At 41.2% G+C, this 19,897-nt stretch overlaps 1 protein-coding gene across 45 annotated transcripts in view; it reads right to left on the reverse strand.

Annotated features, from left to right (window-relative positions):
• Positions 1–19,897, reverse strand: part of FGGY (FGGY carbohydrate kinase domain containing) — a 459,774-nt gene that overhangs the window by 148,130 nt on the left and 291,747 nt on the right. For all 45 annotated transcript variants that reach the window (XR_014808145.1, XR_014808144.1, XM_084964952.1 and 42 more), the window contains one exon: positions 10,549–10,656. Coding sequence is in view for 43 of the 45 variants with exons in the window: in XM_084964952.1 (XP_084821078.1) it covers positions 10,549–10,656 (108 nt within the window). In the remaining 2 variants the exon portion in view is untranslated. The remainder of the gene's footprint in view (positions 1–10,548; positions 10,657–19,897) is intronic.

The following is a 19,897-nucleotide window of genomic DNA, read 5'->3' on the forward strand; positions in this document are numbered from 1 at the left end:
CACACCCTCTCCGGCATTTATTATTTATAGACTTTTTGATGACAGCTATTCTTTTTTTGGGTGAGCAGGCACACCTGTGGCATGTGGAAGTTCCCAGGCCAGGGATCAAACCCAAGCCATAGCAGTGACCTGCCTGAGCTGCTGCAAAAACAATGCCAGATCCTTAACCTGCTGTACCACAAGGGATCTCCTGATGACAGCCATTCTGACCACAATGAAATTAAAGCTCTCTCTCACACGATATACAAAAATAAACTTGAAATGGTTTAAATACCTAAATGTAAGGCCACCATAAAAATCCTAGAAGAGAACATAGGCATTCTTTGATATAAATCATAGCAACGTATTTTCTTAGGTCATTTTCCCAAGGCAAAATAAATAAATGCAAAAATAAACAAATGGGACCTAATCAAACTTAAAATCTTTTGTACGGCAAAGGAAACTATCAACAAAATGAAAGGACAACCTACAGGATGGGAGAAAATATTTGCAAATGATGTTACCAACCAGGGATTAGTATCCAAAACATACAAACAGTTCATACAACTCAATATCATAAAAATAAACAACCCAACCAAAAAATGGGCAGAAGACCTAAACAGATATTTTCCCAAAGAAGAAATACAGATGGCCAACAGAAGAGTTTTAATGAGGGAAGAAATGTAATCCTCCTTGCTTTAAAAGAAATTACTCAGGAGTTCCACTTCTTAAAATCACTGAATAACTTTTACCATATAAATTCTCTCTCAGATAACAATTATAAATGTTGATCAAAATATATCACAAAGTTCTGATATATTTTGATATATCCGAAGATACTGGAAAGTGACCAAAACCAGGTAGGAAAGGAAGAGGAATAGACACATGGAAGGAAAAAATAGCACTCCGTGTATTCCTTGATTTTACAGATTTTTGCCTGAGGGCAGACCCCAATCAGTACAATGCAGGGCTGCTAACACTCGGATAGAAACATTTAGTCTTCCTAGCTGGAAATGAGAGCTTAGAGTTCAAGACAACCACAGCAACCAGAAAGTAAGGGTAGGGGCATCTCAGAAAGGAGAGACAGAAAAGAAGCTCAACACTATGCTAATAAATGTTACCTGAATCTCTAGATGACCTCTGAATTACATAACGTAACCCAGCTAAGGCTTACAGAACTCAACAAAGATTTCAAAAATTGCCCATCATAGGAGAGACAAAACTTGGAGTTTAAGTTAAGCCGTTGAAACGACCAGCTTAAAAACAAACAAACAAACAACTCTTCAGAGAAATAAGTCTAACCCAGTGTCTCTACAATTTATCAATCACAATGTTTAAGATATGAGTCAGAATTACTAGACATATGAAGAAACAGGAATATGTAATCCTTACTTAAGAGAAAGGCCTTTTAATAGAAAATAACCCTGAGATAACACAGATGTTAAAATTAAAAGACAAGAATTTAAAAGCCAATAGTTTAAATGGTTAGCAATATAAAGGATAACATTCTCACAGCAAACAGACAGGAAAGGCAAAGGAATGGAAATAACTAAAAAGTAGAAATTCTAGTATTGACAAATACAATATTTGAAACAAATATTAGTGGATAAGCCCAATAGCTGACTGGAGACTGAAGACAGAAGAGTCAATGCACTTGAAGAAAGACCAACAGGGAGTGACTAATTGAGAGAGAAAGAAAGAGAGAGAGACAGAGAGAGAGAAGAGAGAGAGATAAAGAAATACTGGGGATAACAAAACCAGAATCTCTCATGGGCTATGGAACAATAGCCAAAGATCTTAAACACTTGTAATTGGAGTCATAGTAGGAAGAATAACAAATAGGGCAGAAAAGATATTTAAATGTATAAATAAAAAAAATAAATGCTAAAGATTTCCTAAACTTAGTGAAAGATAGCAATTGATAATTTTAAGAAGTATAGCAAACCTGGGGGAAGAGGATAAATTCCCCAAACACCATATCTGGCACACCATAATAAACATGAATATTAAGAGAAAATTATGTGGTACATATACATAATGGAATATTACTCAGCCATACAAAAGAATGAAAGAATGCCATTTGTAGTGACATAGATTAACCTAGTGATTATCATACTAAGTCAGAGAAAGATATATCTTATGATATCACTTATCTGTGGAATCTAATAAAAAAGATACAAAAGAACTTATTTACAAAACAGAAACAGACTCAAAGATTTTGAAATCACACTTATGCTTACCAAAGCGGAAATGTGGGAGGGACGGATAAATTAGGAGATTGGGATTAACATATACATACTACTATACATAAAACAGATAACTAACAAAGTTCTACCATATAGCACAGGGAAATCCCCTCAATATTCTATAATAACCTGCATGGGAAAAGAATCTGAAAAAGGATGGATATAGGTATGTATGCAACTAATTCACTTTGGGGTACACCTGAAATTAACACAACACTGTAAGTCAACTCCACTCCAATAAAATTTTTTTAAAAAAGGTGTTGGATTTAGCAAAAGAAAATCTTAAATGCCTTCCTGGCATTTAATCCATTTTCTCCTTTGAGAGAAATGCTATCCTTCAAAAACCCTGACTTCTCTTCTGCACACCTCACATCCAATCCATCAGGAAATCCTGTTGGTTCTACCTTCAAAATGTATCCCAAATCTGGCCACTTTTTTACCACCTTTGCCGCATCCTCCCCATCTCCCCAGCTGGCTGACTCCAAGTGCTTTTTCTGGTCTTCCTGCTTCCATCCCCCAACTCCAACTCCACGGTTTATTCCCAACATAGGGGGCAGCAGCCAGAATGATATTTTAAACACTGAAGTCATATCATAAGTCCCCTGTGCTCATTATTCTCCAATGGCTTCCCAGTTTCACAGAGTAAAAGCCAAAATCCTGACAGCGGCCAATAAAACAGCCCCAGTACCTCTTTGAACTTATTCCCTAAAACTCTCAGTTCTGTTCGCTCTGTCCCACGCACGTGGCCTCTTTGTGATTTCTATAATACCCCAGGCAAGCAGCCCCCTCAGGATCTTTGTCCTGGTTGTTCTCTTGGCCTGGTATGTTCTCCCATGTTTCCAAATGGCTAACTTCCCTGTCTTCCTTATTTGTTGGTGTGTCACATCAGTAAGCCTTGCCCTGACTACCATATTTAAAATTGCAAAGCACTTCCCTGAACTCAACAGGCTGACTTTCTCTATTAAAGAACTTATACCATAAAATAAAATTTAGTTACTTATCATGCTATTGTGCACTGTCTGTCTCCTTTTGGGAGAATATAAGCTTGACAAGGGGACAGATCTTTGGAGAAGAGGGGCAGAAGGGACTGTTTAAGCCACTGCATTTTCCTACTCAGAACAGTACCTTGAGGATAGTAGGCACTCACGAAAGACTGCTTGTATTAATGAACAGCACTCTGAAGCATTTAGACTTTATCCTAGAGATATTTAAAGAGCCATCAGGAGTTATGGGGTCAGGCCTATGTTTTAGAAAGATTATTTTTAGCTTCTCTCTTTAGAGAGGGTGATGTAGACGAAATGTCTGTTTCCCCCCAAATTCCTGTTTTGAAACCCTATCCACCACTGTGGTGGAATTGGGAGGTGGGGCCTTTAGGAGGTGGTTATGTCATGAGGGTAGTGCTGTCGTGAATGCGAATGGGCTTAGTGCCCAGATAAGGGTCTGCAGAGACCAGAGTTCTCCCCTTCCACCAGGCGCAGATACAGGAAGACAGCTGGACGTTCCCAGAACTGTGAGACATAAATGTCTATTGTTTATAAGCCACCTGGTCTGTGGTACTTTATTCTAGCAGCCCAAACTAAGACACAGGTTAAAGGGGGGAAAGATCAGGAGTGAGAAGCTAAATAGGAAGCTGTGCAGGAATCCAGGTGGGTGTACAAAAGTTACAGTGAAAGCTGGGGCAGGAGGAGGGAACAGGGGGACATCTGTTTATGCAGAGCTAGTCTTTGTATCCGTGAAGTCATTCCAATGAGCTAATGTGAGGTGCTGGGGACACACCTAAGTATATATAGCTAGATCCTATCAACACTGATACACATAGGTTTCTCTCTCATGGGCTTCCAAAGCTTGCCAACTGTATGTGCTTTAACGCATTTGAGAAGAAAGCCACAGTAACTGATAAAATAACTGCTTCTCAAGGACGTCCATAAGGGAACTATAAGAAAAACTCAGAAAGGGAGCTCTACAAAAGACCTAATTCTGGAAAGATCAGGGCTTCTCGTAGTTGACTTGAGTCTGAATCGAGGCTCTTCCACTTAGATTAAGTTACCTCACTGTTCTGAGCCTATGTAGTCACTACCATAAAAGACTGACCAATAAGGGCCATTCAAAGAAGCTCTGGCCAGGACAACAGGGAGTCTTCAAGCCAAAGTCATTCTGCAGAGAAATCCTGCTTCTTGCAGGAAATGACCTGCCTTAGTGTCCCTACCATGCTGCCATGGACCGAGAACAGTGTATGGGAAGTGTGGCCTTTGGGAAAACGCAATGATGGATTCAGAGGCCAGCAGCTAGATCCATCCACCAATTACACACCCAACAGCAGGAGATCTGAGCAGCACAATTCCATGGCTGCTGCATCTATTAAAGGAATATAAATTGTGGAAATTCCAACATAGGAATGTAAATAAACAAGACACAAACAATTTGAATTGCAGATTTACTACCTCATGTTCCCATAAAAAACTGATACACTAATAAAGTTTTACAATTATTCTAATCAGGAAATCCTTGAATATTTACAAAATGGTATAGAACACTGTTTTTCTACTCTGAGGACTAGGGAAACAAGATTTCATGCCCACTGAAATCTGAGTGTATCAACTAATGAATCAGGTGATTCCAATTCCTAAAGCCTCAAAAAAAAAAAAAAAAAAAAAAAAAAGACCAATAGACACACTGTGAAGACCAGATGGAGTCCGGAATTTAAGGGCCTCAATGTACCTGGCACTGAACTGATCCTCCCAGTTGGCTGGAGGGGCAGTGAAATCTACTGTTATGTGCTGCAGTAAATTGTAATTATCAGTTCTATATCCAACTTTCTCATTAGATGATAAGCCACTGGAGGACAGGAATCACAGGACAGTATTTTTGCCTGGCCCAGAATAATCCCTCATGAAATCTCTGTAACATAATGGAAAGAGTGACTGAATGAAAGGATGACATCACTAACTCTATAGCACTCTATAACACAGCAAGCTCTTTGCACTCCCAGGTATGGAAGACTAGCTGACCTCCTAAGGTCAGCCCTAGACTGGGGGGCATCAGCGATAAGGGAGGGGTCAGATAGGTCGTCACAATGCACAAATCCTAAAACTCCAAGAGCATGCAGCAGCTTGCTACATTGTAATCCTGGGGCTCAAGAACATACATATAATCCTGGCTTCAAACAATACAAAGACCAACCGTCCCCCACCAAGACCAACTGTCCCCTAAAGCCAGTGCCATCACAGCGGTGGCTTAGGAAATTGTCTTAGCCTCTTTACCCAATGCCTCCCCCAATAAAAATGACTTCAAATAAAATAGAGATGCTTAGAGAGAGGGATGGCTGAGGTCCAGGTGGAAATAAGCTTCAGCATCTGGATGCAGTGATTGCATGGGTTGGTGTTCTTTGGGAAAAGTCTGGGCAAAAAGCGTTTTTTTTTTTTTTTTTTTTTTTTTTTTTTCTTTCTTTTGCACAACTATTCTGGACAGAGTATTGATAAGCATGAGACAATCTTTGATGAATGTTTGGTGAACTAAAATAAATCATGCATGGGAATGGGGTGTGTGCCCTTTTAGGAGGAAATAAATATCAGCAGCACAAGCTTGAAATGAGTGAAAAACAAGTCTGAATCTCAGTCAGATGAAACTGCAAGGGCTCCAGAGCCAGAAAAGATCCTATCCTATTTCTTTCCTTCATCCTGAAGTGAACCAGATGGTGATTTTTTTTTAAAGTACCAATCTATTCACCTACTTACAGTGAAAGATTTTTGCTTTGTGATGGAAGATCTGTATTTAATTGTAAAAATGTGACAAAATATCTTTCTTTTTTCAAATCTAGAGTTTAATTTTTTTGTCTCTCTTTTTTCTACTCTTCTTTCTCCTCCTTTACATTCCTTTTCTTCTTCTCTTCTCTTCTGCTTTAGTGGATGTATTTATGACCTCATGCTTTTAGTCTATTCTGGACCAAGTCACAACAGAGGAGACATTTTCACACACGGTATATGAGAGAAGATAACACATATGAAACACGGAACAAAAGAGATGTAACTTCCTCTTACGATGTTCTGTATGACGACAACATGTTATATAAACACAGTGACGAAAATTCACAAAGGACAAACCAGAAAAAGTAAATGGAAAGGAAGCTGAGGGGCAAAGGAACCGTATAAAAAGGCCACTAAAGCTCCATCAGGAATCCTTCTAGGCGGTCCTTGCTACCCTGAGTTTCAGTTCCTCATCTGTAAAATATAGATAATAACGGTACCTAACCTGTAGTGGTTTTAAGAGGATTAAATAAAATAGTCCATGAAAAGCTCCTGGAATTGACACTGGGAAAAAAGCCTTCAAAGTAAGTATTAGGCCTGGTGATTATTATGAATATCATGCTAGGATTAACAAGATTATATATATATAAATCTTTCCCATGGGAAAACACACTCATTAAGGTACAATTACTGTTATTATTGCCATCCTCATCGTCATTCTTTTTATCTCTTTTTATAGGTGTTTCTGTCTCTTCGCTTGGCCTCTCTCGACTGATGCTTTATTGGACAGTCTCTTTTGTTCTTGATTCAGATTTTGCCCCATTATGTTAGCTTTTGAACTCCCTTAGATTCTGTTCTCTGTAACCCATAGGTCAATCATGCCCCATACCACGTCCAATGAAACTAAACACACACACACACACACACACACACACACACACACACACACACACATTGTCCAAAGTGGAACTCTACATGCAACTTCATTGGTTGATGGTGCAAAAATCAACTAATTAGATAAAGGCCAACAATTCCCATGATTTTTCTCAAAAACCATAGTGAATTATTATGAAGGTCTTATTAATGGCCAAAAAAAAAAGAAAAGGGTTACTTTTAAAAACTGAAATTCAGGCAGAGGAACCAGGCGTAACCAATTCTGGTCCACCAAGATACGTCATAATGTTTGGGAAAAGATGGCTTATATCCATAGCAACAGAGAAAACTTTGAGCCACATACTGGGAAAAGCATTTCTAGACTGGCACAGATGTTCGATTAGCATGCTAAGTCTCTGAAAACCTGTTGATGGACAGCTTCATGGACAACGCATCCTGAACAAAGAGTTGGTTGACTGGATCGTTATCCTTGTTTAAAAAGACTGGGTTGTGTCAGCTATGAGTTCTGGGTCTCTGAAGGGTAATTATACCATGATTTGGGCTTGAAAAGGGCTACATTTCAGTAATGGGTTTTGATGTGTCACAGAAAGGAACTGGATATTTAAGTTGAAAGTTGTGTAAATATGATACTAGTTTATTTTTTACTTACTTATTTATTTTTTGTCTTTTTGCCTTTTCTGGGGCCGCTTCCATGGCATACGGAGATTCCCAGGCTAGGGGTCGAATTGGAGCTGTAGCCGCCGGCCTATGCCGCAGCCACAGCAACACGGGATCTGAGCCGGGTCTGCGACCTACACCACCGCTCACGGCAATGCCGGATCCTTCACCCACTGAGCAAGGCCAGGGACCGAACCTGCAACCTCATGGTTCCTAGTCTGATTCGTTAACCACTGCACCACGACGGGAACTCCAATATGATACTAGTTTAAATAGGAGAGTGTAAAGTTCCAGTCCCACTGCACCTTAGGCACAGAGTTGTGTGTTCTCCTCCACTTCTGTAGCACTGGTTATTAAGACCAATCAGATATTGTTTATTTTACACTCATTGAGCTTCCTTGCTACACACTGAACTCCTTAAAACCAAGGACTAATGGGGGACAAATTCACTTATCTCTATAGCCTGGCACAAGAGTGAAGGAACAAAACATGCTCTTTTTTTTTAAGGCCCACATCCACGGCACATGAAGTTCCTGGGCTAGGAATCAAATCAGAGTTGCAGCTACCGGCCTACACCACAGCCACAGCATGCCAGATCCCAGCTGCATATGTGACCTATACAGCAGCTTATGGCAATGCCAGATCCTTAACCCACTGAGCGAAGCCAGGGATTGAACTCATATCCGCACGAACACTGTGTTAGGTTCTTAACATTTTGAACCACACTGGGAACTCCCAACACATGCTCTTTGAATCCAGACATCCACCTATGCCTCCATCAACTCTGAGAGATAATTTGAGGCAGCTAAGAATAAAACAGAAACACACTAAGAAATAGAAACTAGGAGTTCTCATCGTGGCGCAGTAGAAACGAATCTGCCTAGGAAAAATGAGGTTGCGGGTTTGATCCCTGGCCTTGCTCAGTGGGTTAAGGATCCAGCATTGCTGAGCTGTGATGTAGGCCACAGACGCAGCTTGCATCTGATGTTGCTGTGGCTGTGGTGTAGGCTGGTCGCTGCAGCTCTGACTGGACCCCTACCCTGGGAACCTCCATATGCTGCAGGTGTGGCCCTAAAAAAAAAAAAAGAAAGAAAGAAAGAAATAGAAACTAATGGTTATTTGTATCCACATCCAGTTTGGGATCAGATCACTTCTGATTTGGCTGAACATTTAGAAGAGCTGGTAGGGGATCAGATCATAAACAGATGATTTCAATAGAACATGGTCAATGTGAGGCTGGGTAACTGAGCCTAGGTCTCATTTTCCCCTTGCCTTCCACATTTAATCACTCTGAGGTCTGCTAATCTCGACCTCAATTCTCAGTCATTATTGCCATTATCCTCGTTCAAGCCCTCATGGCTTTTGTCTGTGGACTAACCTACTAAAGCTGGCTTTCTCTGTGTCCACATGCTCCAGTCTTCTTCCTGATGGCAGCTAGCCAGTTTTTATAAGCAAGATCTGACAACATCTGTTACTCTTCCAATCTTTCACCTGTTCCCCTTGGCCTACTACTTAAAGTTCAACTCCTTAATTTGTTTTACAGGGACTTCTTCTGTATGGTCCCTACCCAGCTCTCTAACTTTTATTGTCATTTTTATAAGAACAGTTTATGTCATACCTGAAATTCTGCAATTATCCTCAAATATGCCTTGTTAATTCCACTCCCATATCTTTGTTCCAGGGCCAATTCTCCTACCTAGAAGTATATCCCTACCTCCCTTTGTCTGGCTAGTCCTTATTTATCATTAAGGCTCAGCACAAATGCTTCCTCCCCTGCAAAGAATTTCTTTTTTTTTTAAATTTTCCCACTGTACAGCAAGGGGGGCAGGTTATCCTTACATGTATACATTAGAATTACATTTTTTCCCCCATCCTTTGTTCTGTTGCAACATGAGTATCTAGACATAGTTCTCAATGCTATTCAGCAGGATCTCCTTGTAAATCTATTCTAAGTTGTGTCTGATAAGCCCAAGCTCCCTGCAAAGAATTTCTTAATCTCACTTTGTGCCAACTCTGTGTGTTGTACCTCTGGGATAGGACTCATCTCACTTTTTTTTTTTTCTTTTTATGGCTGCACGTGCAACATATGGAAGTTAGGGGATGAATCAGAGCTTCAGCTTTCGGCCACAGCAATGCAGGATCTGAGCTGCATCTGTAACCTACTCTGCAGCTTGAGGCACTGCCAGATCCTTAACCCACTGAACGAGGCCAGGGATTTGAACCCAAATCTTTACGGACACCACATCAGGTTCTGCACCCGCTAAGTCACAGTGGGAACCCCGCATCTCATTTTTATCTGCTGTCTTCCCTATGAGATGCCCCATGAATTCGACACATTTTCCCCAAGCACCTTCTATGAATCAGGCACTGAGCTGAATTCAAAGAAGGATGATATGACCCATGCTTTTAAAGAACTTATAGATTTCTGGGAATGACAGATTATCACAGAATGTGCTAAGTACTGGAGTTATGTTTTAAAGAACAAATAAAACTCTCAAGTGATAAAGAACTCTCCGAGCAGGGAGAGAAGCATGTATAAAGGCACAGAGGAGTAGAATAACATAAGCCATGGGGAAGCTGTGAGTAAGGCAGTCTGGCTTTAGTGACAAGTACATGTGTAAGGCTTGAGGGGATAAACCACAAAGAGAATGATGTGCCTAGAAAACCATCTGAACTAAGTCCCAAGGGCTATGGGGACCCATGGAAGGATTCCGACTGGAAATTAACATAGTCCTTTTTACAAGGTAGACTATTCACTCTTGCTGCCATGAGAAAAATGGGTTGTTAGGTGAAAGAAAGATAGGTGAGAAGATGGATCGGTCGTCGATGCCTGGACCAACACTGGCAAAACTCTGGCAAACACGGGCTGCATATTATGTACTATATGTGAGGCTGCGCACCAAGAGAAAGTTCTTCTGATGTAGGAGTCTGCATCTCTTTCAGACCCTGGGTATATGGGTAGTGTGACAAAATGGACTAGTCAAGGGCATAAAAACATTAAAAACCATACTAAGAGAGTGACAACTTACCAGTTTTCCAGTAACGCTCTGACCACCTTCATTCAGCCAGAACCCAGGGACCATGGCGGAGAAATAAGGGCCCCAGACACCTGGTACAAATATTGGGTTCTTGCTTATCTGGAAAGAAAGGAGCAAAGTATGTGAAAATACAGACCCTCCAGGTTAGAAGGAACATTATCCTCCTCCCATCTCCTCCCATGATGTTTCTATGACCATGGAATTCAACTTCTTTATTAAATACCTTTGATGATGGGGAAGCCACTCCCTCCAAAGGAGGGGCCTGGCTTCATCTTTGGAAACCTTTCTGATGAATTTATCTGGATGTCAAGGTAGTGAAAGGGATCATTTTGGAAAGAAACAGCTGGGACAAACAATTCCTGGCTGGTTCCCTATCTGTGGTAGACTGATTGCTGGAAATGGTCCCCATTTTCTAGCCCTTCCTTGCATCCACCTGCTCTGCAATGTGACTTGTCAGTTTCTCTCATTGAGAGTTAGCGTCTCTACCCCTTAAGCCCTGGTCAACCTTGTGACTTGTCTTGGCCAAGAGATTTAGGTAGAAGTACCACTGTGCTAGTTTTCTAGGTCTAGGCCTCAAGAACGGTGTGCTTCTGTTCTTCCTCCTACTCCTCTGCCTCTGTCATGAGAGCATGCCCAGGTGGGCCTGCTGGGTGGAACGACGTGGGCAGCAAGGTGGGTCAGCCCAGTTATCACGGGTGATGTTTCAGATACATGAGAGCCCAGATAGGATGAGAAAATCCTCCTAGGCAACCAGTGGCTGGTGAGCCTGGATCACTAGTCACTCAACCGACAGACAGACTTGCAAGCAAAAACACATGTCCTGCTGTATGTCGCTAGGATTTTATGTTTGTTTCCTACCTAGCATTTTTATGGCAACAGATAACTGATACACCCCCTTCTGTCTATAAACACTTAGACACCTCACAGCATACTATCTCCCTCAACTGGGTGCTGGGGACACAGAGATGAATCAGAAGGAGTTTTTTTCTTCAAGAAGCTCCTCACCTAGAGGGGATCTAGATAAGTGTATAGTCAAAAGAAAACAGTGTGGTCCATGGGATGGTAAAGACAAAACACAGAATACTACGGAGCCACACAACAGGTGAGGAATGAAATAGTCCAGAGGTGGCTTCTTTGAGAATGGAACATAAGCTTGGACAAATAAGATTTAGCCAGGTGAAGTAGAATAGGTAAGCCAGGACAAGGGGACAGCTTGAACAATGCCATGTCAGTGAGACAGAGGTTGCTCTGAGTAGTCAAGATACAGAAACATTTTCTTTTGGTCACAGGCCATAGATGTCCATTTAGGTGTTAGGAAAGTACATCAAGAGATGAGCCAAGGCCGGGCCGGGATGGACCACATGTTCACTCACGATGATGGCACGAGCTTCTCATCCATTCGGCAGGGATGAATGCTGGAGTCATTGTGGGAGGGTGTGTTAGAAGGGCGGGGAGGAAGAGGGAGTTAGGTACATCGGGTCTACTCCTCATGTCTTGAGGCTGGGCAGAGAGCCTATTCATTCATTTATTCTACAAATATTTATTTAGCCTTTACTATACGCTTGGTACTATGACAGGCCCTGGGGATACAGAGGTGAATTGAATATATCCATAATTGCTGTCCTCATGAAGGCTATATATAGCACAGTATTTTAGAATATGGGCAAACCATCTTTTCAAAAATATTTTTATTGTATTTTTTGATTCTTTAATTATAGTTGATTTACAATATTGTGCCAATTTCTGCCATAGAGCAAAGTGACCCAGTCATGCATATGTACATTCCCTTTCTCATATTCCATCGTGGTCTATCCCAAGAGACTGGACACAGTTCCCTATTATACATAGTAGGACTGCATTGCTTATCCACTCTAAATGTCATAGTTTGCAGCTACTAACCCCAAGCACACTGTAGTTTTGACTTGCATTTCTCTAATAATTAGTGATGTTGAGCATCTTTTCATGTGCCTGCTGCCTGTATGTCTTCCTTGGAGAAATGTCTCTTCAGGTCTTCTGCCCGTTTTTTGATTGGGTTGTTTCTGTTCTGTTGTTGTTCAAACATAATTGTTTGTTTTGGGTATTAAGCCCTTGTCATGGGCAAACTGTCATTGAACATCTGGACCCCAACCACCACATTTAGTTTCATTAAACTAATGAGTCCTCAATTTGGTAGGACTTCCAACCCCCAAACAGGAAGGGGGCGAGGGAAGGCAGGAGATTACACAATATTGCCGCTTATAAATTGTGTCAAATAGGGGTCATTCATAAAAAGGGACAATTAACACCTAAAATAAAAAGAATAATCTCAAGGAACAAATCAGTTTATCTTTTCTACAAGAAAAGGCAGTTTGGCTTTCATTGATATATTCACTCATTCCTTTATGGGTTCAGCAAATGTTTCCTGAGTTCCTATTGCGATCCAGGCACTAAAAGTAAATGCAAACAAGAGTGTCGTCTCTGTCTTCATGGAGCTGCTCTCTTCAGAGGGAAGCAGACTAGGGTGGCCCATGATTCAGGTTTGGCCAGGATTCTCCCAGTTTTTGCATGGAAATCCCCATGTCCTGGAAAGCTCTCAGGACCTGGTGAATGGGACAACTGGTCACCCGAACACAGCACACAGATGTGTAATTACAAGGTGCGACAAGTAAATGAAGGAAAATCAAAAAAAGATATTATTAAGAGCTTATACGTGAGGTACCTGATCTAGTTTAAGAGTCAGGAAAGGCTTTTCTGGGGAAGTAATATTTGAATTAAGATATAAACATACACAGAAAGTATTCAGGTGTGAAAAAATGTATATGTATGTAGGTATCCGTGTGTTTGTGTGTATATATGATACAGAAAGTGTTCCAAACAGAAGAAGCACACATTGAATGGTTTTCATTTTTTGTGACTTTGTCCTGGCCAGGGAAAATTTTTTATCGCATGTCAAGCCTAGAAACTATTGCCCTACACTGCATCCCTGAGCTGCTTTGGGGTAAACAAGACAGCCCATGTCCTAGAGCACTTAGGACCCAGGACTTGGGACAGGTCAGTGGACACCCACCAAAATCAAGTCATCTCTTTTCATGATCAGCACCCCTTCCCTTCCAGAACTCCTCCAGTTTCACTTGACAGATTAGTCTCAAGAGAGCCTGCAGGTTGTTCAGTCGCACAGTTAGTAAATGGCCAGACAGGGACTTGAACCCAGGCAGATAGATATTGGCCTCAAACCCTGAGATAGGCCTTTTGTTTTCCTTTTTCATTCTTTGTCCTTTGAAAAAATTCTGTTGAGACAGAGCTGATTTACAGTGTTGTATTCATAAATGGCTTAGGAGGGTCATGCATCCTACCCTCCAAACCCCAAATCCCACAATTTAAAGATGTCCCTGCATCAGCTGCAGCAGAACTTCCATTGGAAGACCGTGGCTCTGCTGCTCAGACATGTCAGGTGAGAGCTCTGCCTGGCTCTGTCCCCACAGAAAGTTCTCAGTTGACTCCTGTTTGTGCTCACTGATTTGGAATGGTACATGCTTCCCATCAGACATTCTCACTAAAGCAAGGAAACAAAGAGAAATACATTCCCCAGAGCACTTCCAATCACTTTCAAACTCTGAGACAAAACAACTATAATTTGTTTTGATAGAGGGAGGGAGAGAGTAAGAGAGTGAGGGTGAGAGGGTGAGCACATATTTATGTGTTTATGTGTGCTTTAATCTTTGCAATCAACTTAAATGCTTAAAAATATTTTTGCGAAAGCTCTTTCCAGGCTGATGGCTATCTTGGCCTGAAGGCTGCTCTGTGACCCAAAAGGAAGGAGCACATTCTCCTTCTCTAATGACAGGTGTCCACACAGGACAGTAACTTCCCAGTAATAATATGCTATTGGCAACAATAGCTAAGATGGACTGGGTGATTGACTGGGTACTTACTAAAGGTCTTATTCTAAGCACACTGCAGGAATTCAATTACTTAATCCTCCCGCTGACACTAGGGGAAGATTCTATCATTATTCCTATTGTGCAGATGTGTAAACTGAGGCAGACTGTCAAATAGCATGCCCAAGGTTATAAAAATATAAAGCTATCAAGCACCACAGTATCTGCATTTGTCTCTGCTAAAGTCTGGCCTTGTTTTTTGGCTACCATAGCCCTTCATTTACCTTCAAGGGCAGAAAGCAAGGGCCATTAGAGCCAACCTAGCTTCACTCCAAATGAACCAACCTCCTGGTCTTGATGACACATAGTTAGGGAATCTTCACGTGCAAAAGGCCTTCAAAAAGTTTTCCCTGATGTGCTTGTGAGGATCAGAGGAAAGAGCACGGGTTGAGTCAAAGACCTGTTTGAGTCTATCTTGACTACCATGCTCTAGGCAGGTAAGCTTATAAAAGGTAATCTTTCTGAACCTCAGTTTCCTCAGTCCCCAAATGGGAAGAGTGATATTCACATAGGAAGACTTTTGTGAAAATTAAACAAGCTGTCACATATAAATAGCTTATTATATGGTAAATACCAAATAAATCTTAGCTCTCCCTGAAATAAGGCTTGTATGATGGAATAGCTGGGGGGGGGGGGGCTGGGTTGAATGACCATAGCCAAAAATAACTGCAACCATGCAAGGGGGTCTCTAGATTCATTCCTGTCTTACTTAGTCAGTGTTCTTAATAATGAAGTAGAAGATTATGTAGAAGCAAAATTTATCATATTTTCAAATGGTATAAACTTTGGAGGATTAATTATCATGAGCCATGTCCATATCGACATTCAAATGGGTTTGATCCCCGGCCCATATACTTCCACATGCCATGGGTGTAGCCAAAAAAAAAGAAGAAAGAAAGAAAGAACGAAAAAGTTATTGGAAACAATATTATGGCAATCAATTGTTTCTATAAAATTCTTTCAGTGATTTACCACATACCTTATTTCCCATTGTGAATGGCATGCCAGGGTAATTTGTCTTGTGCTGATTAGACAACAGCACATACACAGCTTTACAATGCATCAGAGAGGAGGGGTGGGGGAAAGAATCAATATAATAAAACACTGCTTTATTTTTTTCCCCTCCAAAAAACCCAAAGTTGCCTTAAGAACTAGAACATTAAGTAAAATTCAACAAGAAAACAGTTACCATCTATTTAATTATGTAGTAAATTTTTGTACTTAGAAGGTACTGGGAATATTATCGTCCATAACATTCTTTGTCGTGGGTAGGTGGTACATGAGTATTCACTTAGTGTTGTTCAAAGAGTATGTAGACCTTTGATATACTCTTTAGTTATGTGTGATAGCAATAAAGTTATAAAAAGCCATGATAAAACAAAACATTTGGTTGCACACTACCTTCGAGGCACTGAGATCAACCACAAGGTTATAAAGATCATAGGGACAAATAATTACTAATAATAACAATAATTTATACTATTTATAATTTACGTTATTATTAATAAGGTAATAATAATTCTTTTCCTCAAGGAATCAGACCAGGCAGACAGGTGGAAATAAAAAATTATAGACGTTCCCGCTGTGGTGGTGTGCGTTAATAATCCGAAAGCAGCAATTCAGGTGGCTGCAGAGGTGCGGGTTCCATCTCCAGCCTGGTGCAGTGAGTTAAAGGATCCAGCAGAGCTGCAGCTATAGGTCAGAGCTGTGGCTCTGATTCAGTCCCTGGTCCAGAAATTTCCATGTGCCATGGTGCAGCCAAAAAAAAAAAAAAATTACAACAAAACATGCCACGTGCATCAGTGAAGTAGGTGAGGAGTATGGTAGAAGCCCCAAATGCCTGGGTGAAGAGTGAGCACTTCACAGAGGGGGCCCCAGAGGAACAAGGCCTTGAGGATGAGTAAGTGCTTCCTTAGAGAGAAAGGGAGGGCATTCCAGGTAGCATGGCTCAGAGTCATGACGCTGGGCTAGCATTTTGATTGTCATGAGGGCTTAAAGTTCTGCATTTTACTTTACATAAGAGATCATATGGTTAGAAGGATGGCTATGTTTTTGCATCAACAAATCCTACTGCTCGTCAAAGATTTAATTTTTAAAATGTGGTGGCTGAGAAAAAGCTTCAGTGAAATCACCCTCAAAGTCAGGCAATAAGAAGAATAAATAAGAATATGGAAATGAGAATAATAATAAGAAATAATAAAAAGAACAAAATAATGCCATTTGCAGCAATATGGATGAAACTAGAAACTCTGGTACTAAGCGAAGTAAGTCAGAAAGAGAAAGACAAAATACCACATAATATCACTTATATATGGAATCTAATATATGGCACAAATGAACCTTTCCACAGAAAAAAATAAAGTCATGGCCTTGGAGAATAGGCTTGTGGTTGCCAAGGGGGTAGGGGAGGGAGTGGGATGGACTGAGAGTTTAAAGTTAGTAGAGGCAAACTATTGCGTCTGGAGTGGATAAGCAATGGGATCCTGCTGTAGAGCACAGGGAACTATATCTAGTCACTTGTGATGAAGGATAATGTGAGAAAAAGAATATATATATTTGGGTCACTTTACTGTACAGCAAGAATTGACATAACGTTGTAAATCAACTGTAATAAAAAATTAAAAAAAGAAAATCCTGACTTTATAAAAACAAAAAAGAGTAATTGTTGATAGTTACTGTGAGCTTCTTACGTGCCAGACTCTTCTAGACTCTTTATAGACATTATCACATTTAATACTCATGACAACCCAATAAGAGGTCCTATTATTATAACTACTCCACAAATGAGGAAATCGAAGCTAAAGGAGGTCACACAGCTAGTAGAATAGGAGCAAAGTAATCGCAAGATCCAAGCAGGATCCAAGCACTATGATCTATCAACTTGCTTTTCTCTCTAGATTTTATTCTCCTTATTGTAAACAAAGTAGACTGGATTAGAGATGTTTCATATCTCTTTTGTCTTCTCTAAGATTCTGGGAAGTTGAGTCATTCTACCCTAACTGGCCAGTCAGAACTCTCCAGCAAGCTATTTCAACATAGACTCTGCCCTCATGTAGCCTGGGGGTCATGGGGTTGCCTGGGGTTATCTCTTGAGGCTTCTCTAAGTATCCGCTTTGCTCTACCACCTCTCTGACCTGTAGACATGATGATTGGGGGTTTTCTCTTTTTTCAACTAAAATTTTTAAAGTAAATTTTATTGAAGTATAGTTGACTTACAATGTTGTGTTAGTTTCAGGTGTACAACAAAGTGAATCCATTCACTGAATCCACTTTTTGTATGTATAGTATATTTTATATATACATATATATATGTATATATATAGTATGTATACACACACACACACACACACACACACACACCCTTTCTTTTTCAGCTTCTTTCCCCATATAGGCTATCAATGAATAGATTTCCCTGTGCTATATAGTAGGTCCTTGTTACGTACCTATTTTGTATACAGCAGCGTGTATATGTCAGTCCCAACCTCCCATTTTATCCCTCCGCCCCAGCATTTTTCTTTTGGTAACCATAAGGTTTGATTTCAAAATCTTTGAGTCCATTTCTGTTTTGTGAATAAGTTCTTTTGTATCATTTTTTTTTTCTGGACCTCCAACTTCACGGGCTGTATTCAATAGCTACTACCTATAACATCTTATATTAGTTGAGTAAATATTCAGCAAATATTTACTGGATACATACTGTTTTAAACATAAAAAGACAGAAAGATAGGTGTCGAGAGCCATTTCAGTGACATTAAGCCCTGTTCTCTCGGAGTTCACAATGCAGTAGGAACTGGAGAGCAGGGTGGGCTGGGTATTAACTCAGGTATCAAGTGACTTCTGAGTATACATTTGCATCCAGACTTAGACTAACCCTAATAGTATATGGAGTCAAATATACACGGCCCACTTTGCAGGTGAGGACACAGAGGTGGGGAGGGTAAGCAAACTAGCCAGGATCACAAAGTTCAGAAGTGGTAGAGCTGGGATGAGAAGTCTCTCTCCATGTACTCCTGCCTCTTTCCACGTCTGTGCCCAGGCTGGCTCTGTGACTGGATGCCCTTGGCAGAGTTTCATCCAAGGCTATGCCACTGTCAGCTGAGTTTCCCTGTAGTGATAAAACCCAGGCACCTGCTCACACCTCTTTCTGGGAGCAATGACGGGGCTCAGAGCAGGGAGCCGCTCCAGCCCTGTCTGCACCGCCTCCCGCCATTCCATCGCCCTGAGCTGCGTCTAAGCCTCTGGCAGGGGCAGGAGGCAGGCTGCCGGCGCCAGTGGTCCTGGGAGGGAACAGGAGGTCTTGTTTTGAGTACCTCCAGCCAGGCTGGGAATGTTAGAGGGTAGACACAGGCATGTGTGGGACCGGGTATTTCCGTGGTGGCTCATCTCCCCGCCCCCCCGGCCACCCAAATGGACTGTGCTCTCGTCTTACTAGAAAAAAAAAAAATGTATACACATTTCAGCCAACTCCCAACACAGTGCAACAAAGAGCAGGGAGAATTCTGTTTATGAATGGGGGCTTTTAGCATTTCACGTCTATTTTTGCACTTCTCAGACTGAACTGCAATGAGCTGTTTGCCTCTCCTAAGAAATGGCGAGGAACCAAGTCTTATCTGAAAGGCGGTCAATAAACATGTAATGTGTGCATAGACCTGGAAGTCAGGAAAACCTGCTTTTCACCGCTGTTAGGTCGCATCCTAGCCACCATGTACCTTTGAATCTTTCTGAGATTCACCTTTCTGTAAATAGAGAGAATCACATCCACCAGAGTTTTATGTTAGTCTTAAGTGGTATAACACATATAATGATCCAAAAACATAACATGCTCTCCAGATACATGAAACAACAAATGGTTTTTACGCCAATGTTTTTGGGGACAGTGGACAGATGTGACTCCAAAGACCTGGGTATCAGGTCCATCTAGACCTTACCCTTCATCAGCTCTGTCTCCCTCGTGAGCTTTTCTTCCTCTTCCCTCTTGGATTGGTCTCACTCACTGCATCTCTCGGGGTCAGCTCAAGCATTTCTATGTGTATTATGACAATTTTTATGCTGCCGAGTTTCAAATGTTCATCCCAAACTCATACCTTGTTCCTGAGTTTCTTTCACACAGGACATTTGACCTGAATTTCTAATCATCATGTCCAAAATAGAACCTGTCATCCCCCTCATCCTAACTTGTCCCCATCTCAATGAATGGTACCCTCTTTACTCAACCAGTAACCAGTAGGACAGCATTCTCGTTTTTTGTTTTTTTCTTTTATGGCCACCCCAGGGCACATGGAATTCCCAGACCAGGGATCAGATCCAAGCTGCACTTGTGACCTATGCTGCAGCTGCAGTAATGCCAGATCCTTTAACTCACTGTGCTGGGCCAGGGATCGAACCTGCACCCCAGGGCTCTAAATACGTTGCTGATCCTGTTG

Source organism: Sus scrofa, chromosome 6, assembly GCF_054392235.1.
Source record: "Sus scrofa isolate SSC_HxYL_T2T_F1_AM1 chromosome 6, Sscrofa_HxYL_maternal_Yorkshire_Landrace_v2.0, whole genome shotgun sequence".
NCBI lineage: Eukaryota > Metazoa > Chordata > Mammalia > Artiodactyla > Suidae > Sus > Sus scrofa.